The 13,540-nt window shown below is 56.1% G+C and overlaps 1 protein-coding gene across 1 annotated transcript; it reads left to right on the forward strand.

Moving 5' to 3' along the window:
• Positions 1-3,079: 3,079 nt before the first annotated feature.
• On the forward strand, positions 3,080-4,533 carry LOC133901436 (predicted GPI-anchored protein 58). The gene is made up of 4 exons (XM_062342809.1): positions 3,080-3,130; positions 3,212-3,397; positions 4,010-4,344; positions 4,416-4,533. Exons 1-4 carry the CDS (start codon positions 3,080-3,082, stop codon positions 4,531-4,533), a joined length of 690 nt encoding a protein of 229 aa, XP_062198793.1.
• Positions 4,534-13,540: the final 9,007 nt, after the last annotated feature.

Genomic DNA, 13,540 nt, shown 5'->3' on the forward strand with positions numbered 1-13,540 from the left:
TATATATATATGTAAATTCTTATTATTCGTAGTTCAACGATGGATATGCGTGCAGCTACTGTTTTTATGTACATTCGCTAGTTCAACGATGGATATGCGTATTTGCTATTTTGTTATGTTGTCTTTTATCAAAGGTGAGTTGTATAATACGACAAAGATAACACGTGATGGGATCGGTGACATCCTAAAAGAGGATGAATTAGGATACTTAAAATTATTTTGGTTCTAAAAACAATATAAGATAAATCTATATCAATTTCTATCTAAATATGCTCTAGGTTTATCTAGTGTGTCTATTCTACCGATCAAAACACCTGTAATCTATCTAAGAAGGTAAATTGCAAAAATATAAATACGAAAACGTAAATAAGGTAGAGAGAGCAAACTCGGCATAAATAATTTTTTTCTGTGATATTAATAGCATGAATGTCACCCCTAGTACATGTTGGAGCTCCACAAAGGATATGCTCCCGGTCAGCACCTGGTTACGGCTCTTGAGCCACCAAGTCACAACGACAAGGTCTCCACCCAGATAAACCACCAAGGCAAGGTTTCACCCTAGCTTCTCTTCTAGTTCCTTGACACTGTGATAACTTTGGAGCTTGAGTCACCAAGACAAGGGTCTCACGTCCCCGCACAATCGTCTTGCCGCCACTCCACATTATGTCGGAGGGTCAACAAATTTGCTGGTGACTCACCAAGACTCCAAGGTGCTGGCGTACCAATTGGTACAAGATTGGATCACTCATTGATCCACTCTCTAGGCAGCAATCACCTAGCAACACTCTCTCTAAGCCTATAAGCACTAATCACTCTCTAATGATGTGTTTAATCGCCTTAAATGATCACTTTGAGCACTTTTGTGGCTTGGATATCTTATTAGGTGTACATGAACTTCTCTGGACTCTAGCAGCATGCCACACCTTCAAATGACTGAGTAGAGTGGTATTTATAGTCTCAAACCCATGCACTAGCCGTTAACCAACGGCTCTGAAAAGCTGGTAACATCGGATGATCCGATGAGAATAGTAGTACTAACATCGGATCATCCGGTGAGTACACTCTCACAAACTCCTCTATGAACACCGGATACACCGGTGTATACTTCATCTCCATCACCGGACTATCCGGTGAGTTATCCTTGGTCATCCGAGTCTTTTCTTCTTCTCTATGTAAATTGCTCCGATGTATGCATCCGATGCACATCACTTTATTACCGGACTATCCGGTGAGTTGTCTTCAGCCAACTGAGCCAATGCAACCCTCTCTGAAAATAATGCTTCGGTGTTTCACAGCCTTCATCATTGGACCATCTGTTGGGTTGAACTTCGTTCTGCTTCTTTGCACTGTTCATTGTTCGGTGTATTATCTGTGCTCATTCCATTCACACCGGACCATCCGATGGGTTGAACCTTCAATCTTCAGTGGTTGCATCCTTCTCTGGTAATAATGCTCCAGTGGTTGCATCCTTCTCAACACTGAACCATCCAGTGGGTTGAGCCTTCTCTTATTTTCTCTGGAAATGCTCCGGTGCAACTCCCACTGGTCACCAGACTATCCGGTGAGGCTTAACCTTCTTTCTTCAGTACAGCACCTTCTCAGAAAGAATAGCTCCGGTGAGCACTCTGCTCAAACATCGGACCTTCCGGTGAGGTCTTCAGACCTCTCTCCCATTTGACAAATATACTCCGGTAAGTTCAAACACCCGAAGCATCAGACCATCCGGTGAGACAAATCTTCCTAGAACTTCTCCAATTTAGTCCAACTTTGTCCGACTGTGGTGGCTTCTTCATATATTGCATCCATGAGACCTACTAACATATATTCTTGACAAACATGTTAGTCCCATTGACTATGTTATCATTAATCACCAAAATCATAATCATGACCTAATAGGGTCATTTTCGCTACAATCTCCCCCCTTTTGATGATTGATGACAACACAACCAAATCAAGTGACAAATAATAAATGATACAAAATATAAAGATCATAAGTGAGCACAACGTCTTACCATATTACTTGGATGCATGTTCTTACCACTTAATCCCGCTTTATTGTGGCTCTCTCTTTCTTCATTGCCACTATCTCCCTTGAACGACCTATGCAAGAGCTTCTCTTTTGTCAATCTAGGCGTCTAGCATCTTTTCTTCTCCCCTTTTGTCAACTTTGGCATTCCTAGATGTCTTGCTTGTTGCTACAATCTTTTCATATTGTTCATCTTGCTTCTATCTTGCTTTGATCGTCAAACTTCTCCCCCTTTATCAATAATCTCCCAAAAATGACTATAAACACATGTTTGAACTCAAGGGAAAAACATTAGAGAACATAGAAGAGAGTTTCACAAATCATGATCCAATAAAAGAGTACCAATTATATGGATATCACTACAAATGGATGATACCAAATGTATGCTATGAAAGCATATGGATCATAATTTATGAAACTTACATAATATAGTTTAAACCCCCCCTATATGTGCATACATATGATGTTAAAGAAATATATGCACAACTAGACAATATATCAAGATAGGAAGTTTAAGTCATATTATGCATGAAGGTAGCTCAAATGAATAAAATATTTGATAATGATACCAATTGAAATATTTAAGTATGGCATACCTCCGAGTACATGTTGATTGCTCCATGAAACTACAAAAGATGTCACTAGAAACACATGTTACTCTCAAAATCACAACCTATAGGATATGCTCCCTCTAAATATGTGTATACAAGTATTGAATACTTATGAGATATAAATATGCACTTGTTATTGATAACAATAGGGATTTATCCTATAGATTGGATCATGGCACATAAAAGATACCAAATGTAAAAATTGGTGCTATGAAAAGAACCTACAACTAATAAACCATGTAGGTTGTTCATAGGTTAGAGATAAACACAAAAAACCAACCATATGAAAACCTACACTAGGTATTGCAATAAATTAAAATAAGCATATGCAATCCTAGATAAGGCAAATGAGCTACAACAATTAAAAGATTTTACATCTAGCTAATTACCTCCTTTACCTTTGGAATGGGATTTGGGTATGTGATAATCATGATCTTCATCAATGTGCCCATCTTGTATACTTGGCTGCTTGCTTGAACATTCGCTTCATCTTGTAAGCTAAGCCTCCAAATCCCTAAGTCGACTTGTGCTTTAAGTCTTCTTTGGAACCTAAACTGATTGTGGCCTCTGCAAGTGGGAGGACTGGCGGCACGACTGGGTCTACGTCGACGTCAACCCCCACGATCGCCTCGCGCTGCCGAAGGCGGTGGCGGAGCCCCACAGGCCGACCTGGGAGGCGGCTCCGACGGAGGACGAGCGGATGCGGCCGGTCTTGAACCGCATCGATGATCTGCGTCAGGCGGGGCTGACGTCGGTGATGGTGGTGGCGGATTATCTGCGTCGCCGCCTGGCACCCCTATAGGAGCGGGCCCACCCCTGCTGGATGTACACGGGCCCCAACGACATCACCAGGACCCATATTGACGAGGACGGGGACCTTGACGAGAGAGCGCTGGCAGCCCTACTCCGGGTGGTGACCGGTGTTGAAGACCTCACCCAGGCGGTCCTGCCCCGGGAGTAGTTGGCACTCTATGTGGACCCGAGCCGGGTGGCGCTGCAGGCGACGCTGCCCGAGTTCGACGCCCAGGGTCTGGTCGACCGATCGGGGCGCCGGAACCCCGGGACTATCCAGATTTCCGGGGTAGATGAGGAGACGGGCGGCGCGCAGAGGACCGGCAGCAGGGACACCGCGGGCGGCAGGCCGCTGGCTGGCGGCAGGGAGGCCGTGGGCGGCAGGCCGCAGGCTGGCGGTAGGGAGGCCACGGGCTGCAGGACGCAGGCCAGCGGTAGGGACGCCGTGGGCAGCAGGCCGCAGGCCGGCCGCGGGGCTGCCGCAGGCAGCAGCCATCAGGCCGGCGGAAGATGTGCCACCGGTAGCGTAGCGGCGGCCCCGGGGGACAAAGGGAAACACCTCCGATCGTTCGTGCCCCAGTCGTCGTCCTCATCGTCGCTGTCGTCTCCACGGCGGTGGCCGGTGGCGGGCAGCGCGAAGGAGGGAGGCCGGGGCGGCCAATCATCCGGTGGGGAGTCCGCGACGGAGGCAAGGTCCAAGGCGCGGGAGCCCGAAGACCAAGGCCAGGCCGACGGCGCGACAGCGGGCGCCCGGGCCAACCCACCATCGGAGGCAGGCTCCACGGTGGCCCCTCAACGGCTCGAGGGACAGAGCCCCCCGTCGAAGGGGAGGAAGGCAGACCCTGGGCCGAAGCCGCAGGGCCCGGAGTTCAAGATTCCAGAGTCCCGGTGGCAATACCGCGGACCGAAATCTATGTGAGTTCCTTTTTCTCCCGAGCGTTTGTGCCTGGATGTAAGTTAGGGGACTAACCTTTTTCTATTTTCAGGAAGCCCAAGGATCCCGCCGGAGACCAAAGGCGACCAGAGGTGCCAAGGCAGGCTCCTGCCCCCGAGCCGAGCGCGCCCGCGCCTGATCCGAGAGTGCCGACCGAACCGGAGCCGTAGGTGCCGCCCAGCCCTAAGCTGAGGGCAGCGGCTGCGCCCGAGCAGTCAGCGCCGGCCGACCCCACCCCGAGCACTTTGAGGGCGGGGCAAGTGGCCGCGGCGAGGGCGGCGCCGACGTGGCAGCCATCGGGGACCCCCGAGCGCCTCTGTTGAGAGGGCTCGCAGGGGACCCAGCGCCCGACCGTCGTCCAGCCAGGCCGCAGAACCCCTTCCGGACTTGCTTAGAAGCGCCCGGGAGGTGATCGAGCGTCTGGAGGCGGCCGTGATGGGGGAGCGAGCATAGCTCGAGAGGGACCGTGCCGCCCTCGTCGAGGAGAGGGGGCGCCTAGAAGTGGTCGGCCAGCTCTTGAAGGCCCGTATCGCCTCGACCCGCGCCACCCACGAGAGGGCGATGCGCGCGGTGGCCGAGGAGCGGGAGGCCCTGGAGGAGGTGCGCGATGAGGCTGTCGCCGCGCAGGAGGAGGCCAGCCGCTTAGAGCAGGCGTCACGGCGGTGGGCCGTGGAGCTCAATGCTCGGGAGCGGCTGGTCCGTGCCCGAGAGGAGGCCATTGGGCAGCGCGAGAAGTTTGTGGAGACCGCCCAGGCAGACTTAGCCTGCCGGAACGACGAACTCGAGCGGGGTCACGCCGAAGTCCACCGTCAGGAGGAAGAGGTCACGATTCACAAGACTGACATCGAGATCACGGCGACGGCGCAAGATGCCCAGGAGGAGCAGATTACTCTATGCGATGCGGAGGCCGCCTCGGTGTTGGCGGCCCTTACTGCTCGGGAGGAGCAAGCCGCCAAATGGGAGGCCGAGTTGGCCGCCCTGGAGGGGGCCCTTGCTGAGCAAGTGAAGCGGGGACAAGCCGAAGCCCCGGTGACCAGTGGCGCCCCGACCAGCGCGGCCGAGGGGATAAGCCTTGAGGAGCGGCCGGAGATTGCGAAGGACGAGCTCGAGACCGTCGTCGCCGAGCGGGCCAACGTGAAGCTGATGATACGAGACATCCTTCGTCAGGCACGGAGATCCGTGAGGGTGGCCGGGCTTGGGCGAGTCAACGTGGGCGAGAAGGGGATGGACCAAGAGACCATCGGCCACATCGCCCTCGGCTTCGAGGAGATTAGCCGGTGCCTAAAGGCTCTTCCCCGAACTGTGCAAGAGTTGGCATCCAGGGAGGGGCACGCTCTGGCCCAAGTGGTGGCCGAGCATGTCCTGGTCTGCTACCGGAGCCGAGACCCTAACTTCTCGCTGGAGCCGGTCCGGCAGGGGGTGGTCGAGGCCGAGGAAGGGGCCGCCCGGGAGGCTGTCCGGGGCGTCACCGCCGAGGTGGCGGCGTGCTTCATGCGGGAGCCACCGCCGGTACCGAGTAGTGGCAGCAGCAGTGAAGACTCCTCGCCGCCTTCAGAGCCCACCGACCTAGATTAGGCTTTTGTTTTTTGACTTGTTGTAAATATGGGAGTGATCCCTCCGAATGGTTCTTTTTGAATATAATAGAAGTCTTTCTTCGGGATCGCAACTCCAATGTTTGTCGTCATGCTCGTGTTGATGTCTTTTCGCTTTTCACTTGATGTCCCGAGGAGTACTTAGCCGGAGCGAGCCCGACCTCCCCCCCCCCCCCCCCCGAGAGCGAAGTCGCCCCGACCACTCATCGTCCGAGTAGTGAGACCAATCCGCGCGTTCACCCCCCGAGCCCTCGTGAGTCCGCAGCAGCTAAGTCAAGAGACAAAGGCACAAACTTCCTTGCTCGGGAGATAGGTCGATCCAGCACAGAGCAAGCCACGACCAGTGAACACTTTCCCACTTTGTGACGACTCAAACAAGCAGACTGGAGACACGTACAGGCGGAAATGCGACCAAAAGTCCCCACGGTTTAGTGGTGTCCGGGCTAGGACGGACCAGACCGAGCACCGACAGCCCGCCACTAGGGTCTAGGAGATCCCGACCATTCTTTACTCAAGCGGTAGGATTACCCGAGAACCCCAGAGGCTCGGTAGTGTCCGGGGTACTGCCAAGCTAGCCGAACACCACGACCACCATGAAGGACTTTGGTCAAACATCGCCGTTCGTATGGTACACCCGACTACTATTTGTTCTGTCGTTCTAGAAAAAGCGAGCACGTGGGCAGGGTTTTGTGCGCGAGGAGACCATCTTGCCAAACAGATTAGAATGCGAGGGCCCCGAGGATAACTCGGGAAATTTAGATTGCTGAGTAAGTAAGAATGTAAATTTGTATGACTCTAGCCACTCACCGGACAGCTGTCAGCTTTTCGGCCGACCGATCCAGGAGGGGCATGCGCTCCGAGCTCAGGGTACCCGGGAACTTGGTTCCCTCGTACGGAGCGCTCGAGCACTGGAAAGCATGAGAGGGAACCAGGGGCCAGGCGGTCCTGACCACTCGTGCCCGAGCGGTAGGACTGCCCGAGGACCCTATAGGCTCGAGCAGCACCCTGGGCACTGAGACCCTTGCGGTCGGGCTGCTTTATTCTTGATTGTTGATCTGTAAGCTTTAGAAAATAGAAAAAGATTCTTTGTTTAGTGTGCTCTGTTAGTGCGGTAGTCATTACAGACTGCTCTTGTTTTTGACCTGATACCTCTCGAATACCCGGACCGGTGAAGTATACAGACAGAGGCATAACCCAGAGGTCCTATGGTTCAGTGGCGCCTGGGAAGGACTGACCAGACCGAGTACCGATAGCACGCCCCTAGGGCCTAGGCGGTCCCGACCACTATTTGCTCAAGCGGTAGGATTACCAGAGAACCCCAGAGGCTCGGTGATGCTTGGGGTACTGCCATGGCACCGGACACCACAGCCTACCACAACAGACTTAGGTCAGCGGCAACTGCCTGCGCGCATACCGATCGGGATTCTTTTATCAACAGGAAAAATGAGAGAGCATGTTTTTCTTGCACAATCGAGCATCTCACTAGACAGATTAAACATATAGATTTCTGAGAGAAAAATTGAAACAAAATTTAAGAAAAAGTGTATATTGACAATTTTGTACAAGATTGGGTGACTAACATGGTTGGTGGTAGCCCCCGGCCAACTTGGGCGGGAAGGGACCCCTGGCCTGGTTGGTCTGAGCACAAACATGTCTGCCTAGGGGTAGAACTTGCACAGATGCTCGATGTTCCACGCGTTTGGGAGCAGCTGCCCATCCTCCGTAGCCAGCCGGAACGAGCCTTGTCGCAGGACACCGATTACGGTAAAGGGGCCTTCCCACATAGGGGACAGTTTATTCCTTCCTTCGCGCGATTGAACGCGTCAGAGAACTAGATCCCCAACCTCGAGTGATCGGGCCCGAATGTGATGCTGGTGATAGCGCTGCAGGCTTTGCTGATATCTGGCTGCTCGGACGGCAGCACGTCGCCGGCGCTCCTCCAAGTAGTCGACGTTGTCGCGCCTTCGCTGTTCCAGTTCGCCTTCGGAGTAGGCATGCACCCGAGGGGAGCCAAGAGTGAGCTCAGCGGGGAGGACCGTCTTGGCGCCATACACGAGGAAGAAAGGAGTCTCTCCGGTGGCGTGGCTTGGCGTGGTCCGATTGGCCCATAGCACAGCAGGTAGCTCGTCGATCCACCCTTTCCCGTGCTTTGCGAGCACGTCGTAGGTCCGGGTTTTGAGCCCCTTCAGTATCTCAGCATTGGCACGCTCGACCTGCCCATTGCTCCTAGGATGAGCGACAGAGGCGAAGCAAAGCTTGATGCCGAGGTCCTCGCAGTAGTCCCCGAACAGGGCACTTGTGAACTGAGTGCCATTATAGGTGATGATTCAGTTTGGGACGCCGAAGCGACTTGTGATACCACGGATGAACTGAAGCGCCGTGTTTTTGGTAACCTTGACGACTGGGACCGCCTCCGGCCACTTGATAAACTTGTCGATGGTGACATAGAGGTACTCATAGCCTCCGATTGCTCGGGGGAATGGACCCAGGATGTCCAGCCCCCAGACCGCGAAGGGCCATGACAGGGGTCTGGTATGAAGAGCCTGAGCTGGCTGGTGAATCTGCTTTGCATAGAACTGGCACGCCCTGCAACGCCGAACCAACTCAGAAGCATCCTGGAGAGCTATAGGCCAGTAGAAACCTTGCCGGAAGGCCTTCCCGACCAGCGTGCGGAACGAAGCATGGTCACCGCACTCGCCCTCGTGGATCTCAGTGAGAAGCTCACCGCCTTCTGCCCGGGTGATGCATTTCAGGAGGACACCGTTCGTGCCGCGCCGGAAGAGACCCCCGTCTACTATGGCATAGCTTTTGGACTGTCGTGCAATCCTCTCGGCAGAGGCATCATCCCCGGGGAGGATATTTTCTTTCAAGTACCCTCGGATCTCATCGATACACGAGGCATCTTGAGAACCACCGGCAAGCGCAGCGCACTCACCGGGCGGTGTCACCCTGATGGGATTCCCCACTAAGGGCGTCGCCTGGGTTTCCTCGAGTAGGCTCAAGGGTTCCCCTTCATCCTGGTCGGCAGGCAGGACGGAAGGCCGTGTGAGCCTTTCTTCAAAGGTTCCAGTAGGGACACGCGCACGGGAAGAGGCCAGGCGAGAGAGGTCATCGTCCAGAGTGTTGTCGTGGTGAGATACGTGCCGTAGCTCCAGGCCGTCGAAGTGCCTCTCCAGCCTCCTGACTTCTGCCACGTACGCCGCCATCTGAGGATCCGTGTACTGGTATTCTTTGGACACTTGGTTGACCACCAGCTGGGAGTCTCCCTTGACCAGCAGGCGACGAATCCCAAGGCCCACCGCGGCTCAGAGGCCAGCGATGAGGTCCTCATACTCCGCCATGTTGTTGGTTGCTCGAAAATGCAGCTGCACGACGTACCGGAGTACTTCACCCATTGGGGAGGTGAGGACCACTCCAGCCCCCACGCCTTTCAGCGTGAGGGATCCATCGAAGTGCATAACCCAGTACCCGGGCGCGTCATGCCTGGGATATGCGGAAATTTCTTCATGGTCGATCTCGGGGATAGGCATCTACTCCGTCACAAAGTCAGACAGCGCCTGGCTCTTGATCGCCTGGTGACTGACGAAGTGCACTCCGCCATATCCACCACCCACTTGACGATGCGCCTAGTGCCTTCTTGGTTCTGGAGGATCGGCCCCAGTGGATACGTAGTAACCATCGAAACCTTGTGCACCTGGAAGTAGTGGCGCAGCTTTTGGGAAGCGACGAGCACGGTATAGAGCAGCTTCTAGGCTTGGGGGTACCTTGTCTTGGCATCTCGGAGGACTCACTGACGAAGTACACCAGTCGCTGTACACGGCGGGCCCGGACTGTGGCTTCACCTGAGGGCTTGTCACAACTCCCGAGCTCAGCGCCGTGGTCGGGGCTAGCCGAGTGCTCGGGCTCGACTCACTGGTCGGGAGGAGCCAGGTGCTCGGGCTCGACTCCCTAATCGGGAGGAGCCAGGTGCTCGGGCTCGACTCCCTGGTCAGGAGGAGCCGCGAGAACTGGGGACTGCTCCGGGGCGGCCGGGAGCTAGGACCCAGCACCTTGCCCCGAGCATTCATCACGCTCCACCACCAATACCATGCTCACGACCTGAGGTGTGACCGAGACGTAGAGTAGTAAAGGCTCGTCCTCGGAGGGGGCCACCAGTACGGGTGGTGAGGAGAGGTATTTCTTCAAGTCGTGGAAGCCCTGCTCAGCCTCTGGCGTCCAGTCGAAGCGACCGATCTTCTTTAGGAGTTTGAAGAGGGGGAGTCCTCGCTCCCCGATCTTGGAGATAAAGCTCCTGAGGGCCGCCATGCAGCCGGCAAGACGCTGGACTTCCTTAAGTCGAGCCGGGGGTTGCATCTCCTCGATGGCCCGGATCTTCTCTGGGTTGGCCTCGATTCCTCGGCTAGAGACCAAGAAACCAAGGAGCTTGCCCGCGGGCACCCCGAAGACGCACTTCTCGGGGTTGAGCTTCAAGAAGGTAGTGCGGAGACTGTTGAAAGTCTCGGCCAGATCTTCCAGCAGGGTGGCGCGGTCTCAGGATTTAACCACGAGGTCGTCGATGTAAGCCTCGATGTTGCGACCAACCTGCGAATCAAGGGTAATGCGCACGGCGCACTGGAAGGATGACCCAGCGTTGCGCAAACCGAATGGCATTGACACATAACAATAAGTCCCCACCGGAGTGGTAAAAGAAGTTTTTTCTTCATCCTCTATGGCCATGCGGATTTGGTGATAACCAGAATTTGCATCTAAAAAACATAAAAGATCACACCCCGCGGTCGCATCTGCAATCTGATCTATGCGGGGTAAAGGAAAAGGATCTTTTGGGCAAGCCTTGTTTAGGTCGGTGTAGTCGACGCACATGCGGAGCTTGCCGTTGGCCTTCGGAACGATGACTGGGTTTGCCAGCCACTCGGGGTAGAGGACTTCTCGGATGAAGCCAGTGTCGAGGAGCTTGCTTACTTGCTCCCGGATGAACTCCTGGTGCTCAGGCGCCTGCCGCCGGACTTTCTGTCTCACCGATCCTGCGTCCGGGCGCATAGCCAGGTGGTGCTCGATCACCTCCCTAGGGATCCCAGGCATATCGGACTGCTGCCATGCAAACACATCGACGTTAGCTCGGAGGAAGGTGATGAGCACGCTTTCCTATTTGCCGCCCAGGTCGCCGCCGATTCGGACAACCTGGGAAGCATCTTCGCCCACCACGACCTCCTTTGTAGGAACAGAGGCATCGGCAGCGAGTCGGGGTTTGGATGAAGAAGGTCTCGGGCCCCTTGGGTGTCCTTCGACGTCAGCCCGAGCAGAGATCAAGGCCGAGTATAGCTGCTCGGCGCAGAAGACGGCGCTGCCGGTTTTGGCGGGCACGAAGATGGGGCCCGCAGGGCCCGGCATCTTGACCTTGAGGTATGCATAGTGTGTGACCACCATGAACCGAGCAAGCGCCGGGCGCCCGAGATTGGCGTTGTAGGGGAGGGGGACTTCCGCGACATCAAAGATGACGTTTTCCGTCCGGAAGTTATCCCGGCTCCCGAATGTCACGGGCAGCTCGACCTTCCCGAGGGGTAGGGTGTGCCCGGGTGTCACCCTATAGAAGGGGAGCGACGGCTTTAGGCGCCTGGAAGGGACCTGCAGCTTTTCGAAGGCCTCTCGGGAGGTGAGGTTCAGGCCTGCACCCCCGTCGATCAGCACTCTATTGAACTTTATGTTGCAGATGGTGGGGGACACTACTAAGGGCAGTCGCCCCACGCCTGCAGTACTCGCGGGGTGGTCCGCCAGGCTGAACATGATCGAGGAGTCCGACCACTTCAGAGGCCTTGCGGCCTCCGTGCTCGGGGTCACCGAGCACACCTCGCGCCGCATGGTCTTGACACAGCGGCGGGAGGAGGGTGTGTACGCCCCTCCATCGATGAAGGCGATGGTGTGCTCAGGCACCTGAAAGCCGAGCTCTTGGTTCTCTGGGGCAGCTCTGTCGCCGTCGCCCCTTCGGCGCTCTTCGCGGTCCTTCTGGCGCCGCTCGATGAGGCCTTTGACTGAGCGGCACTCCGTGAGGTCATGCCACTCGGTCTAGTGGATCTGGTACCACTTCCCTAGCTCGGGCATCGCAGAAGCGGGGGCCCTTGCAGGAGCAGGAGCCCTGGCGGGGGCCGGAGCCCTCGCAGGAGCTGGAGCCCTTGCGGGCGCGGGCCTGCGGTCGGCGGTCAGGCTCCTTGGCCGGCCTACGGGCAGGGCCCTGAGCCGGCATGACAGGGACAGCCTCGCGCCTTCTTCTCTTTTTCTTTTCCCGCCTGTCAGAGCGGGAAGGACCTGGATGATCGGCAGCGGGTTGCTCAGGGCGCGAAACGTGCTAAGCCCGAGCATCCTCCGCCTTGGCGCACTTGTCGGCCAATGCGAAGAGTTCCGCGGTGGTCTCGACCTTGTGCGTGCCCAGCTTTTCGAGGATCCGCTCGTTGCGGACGCCCTGTCGGAATGCGACGATAATGGCGTGGGGGGTTATCCGTGGGATGGTGTTGCAGACCTGGCTGAAGCGCTATATGAAGCACCGTAACATCTCCCCCTCCTGTTTTACGGCGTGAAGGTCGCACTCTAGGCCGGGGAGCGTGAATGTGCCCTGAAAATTTGCCACAAACTAGTGGCAGAGGTCATCCCAGGAGCCGATGGATCATGGGGGTAAGTTCATAAGCCAAGAACGGGCAGAGCCCCTCAAGACCACATGGAAATAATTGGCCATCACCTTTTCACTGCCACCCACCGCTTGGACAGCGATGGTGTAGATTTGGAGGAACTCGACGGGGTCGATGGACCCGTCGTACTTCTCCGACAGTTCTGGACAAAACTTCGTGGGCCAGTTGACCCGACGGAGCTCACTAGTGAAGGCGTGGCAGCCTGTGCCGTACCCTGCCACGTGGGCAGCGCCCTTGGGCGGTGAACACCGGCGAGCCGAGGATCCCCGGCGGTCATGGGCCGGCATAGAGGAAACTTGGTCCTCTTCCTCGGCCTCATGCCGAGACTCCCGCTAGCGCTCAAGGGTGACGCGCGCATCTTTAACGGCCCTCCGCTCATTGAGATGTAAGCGGAGGCCCTGTGCTCTGGTAGTGGCCAGGGGGGTGGCACTCCGCTTGGAGGCCCCCCGGCCAGTTCGGCCGCCACCTGAGGATGGGCCAGTCTTGGTTGTGCCATGGTGGGAGGTGGCGTGGGAACTCTCGGCCAGCACCTGACGGTGAGCCATGCCCACCAGAGCGGCCACCTCCTGAAGCCAGCGGCCTTCTGGGGTTTTCCCCGCCGCCTGGACGGGCGGGTGCCTGAGGAGAGCTTGCACCGCAAGCAGCGCGCTCCCAGGACTGGCGTCGCCGAAGGCGAGCCTGCTCCGTAACGGCGCCTGGCGCTATCCAGACGTGGACCTCGCTGCAGGAGTTTCTGCCACCTGCTGAGGGTTAGGCGGTACGCTTGCAACGGTGGCGGCGACCCTGCTGGGCCCAGCGCCATGGTCCCCATGGGAGGGGAATGCTGTGCGGGCGGACCACGGCTGCTGCTGAGGAGCAGCAGCGACTGGGGCCTCTTACGCAAGGGGCTCCATTTCTTCACTGGAGCT

The sequence above is a fragment of the Phragmites australis genome, chromosome 20 (genome assembly GCF_958298935.1).
Source record: "Phragmites australis chromosome 20, lpPhrAust1.1, whole genome shotgun sequence".
Taxonomy (NCBI): Eukaryota; Viridiplantae; Streptophyta; class Magnoliopsida; order Poales; family Poaceae; genus Phragmites; species Phragmites australis.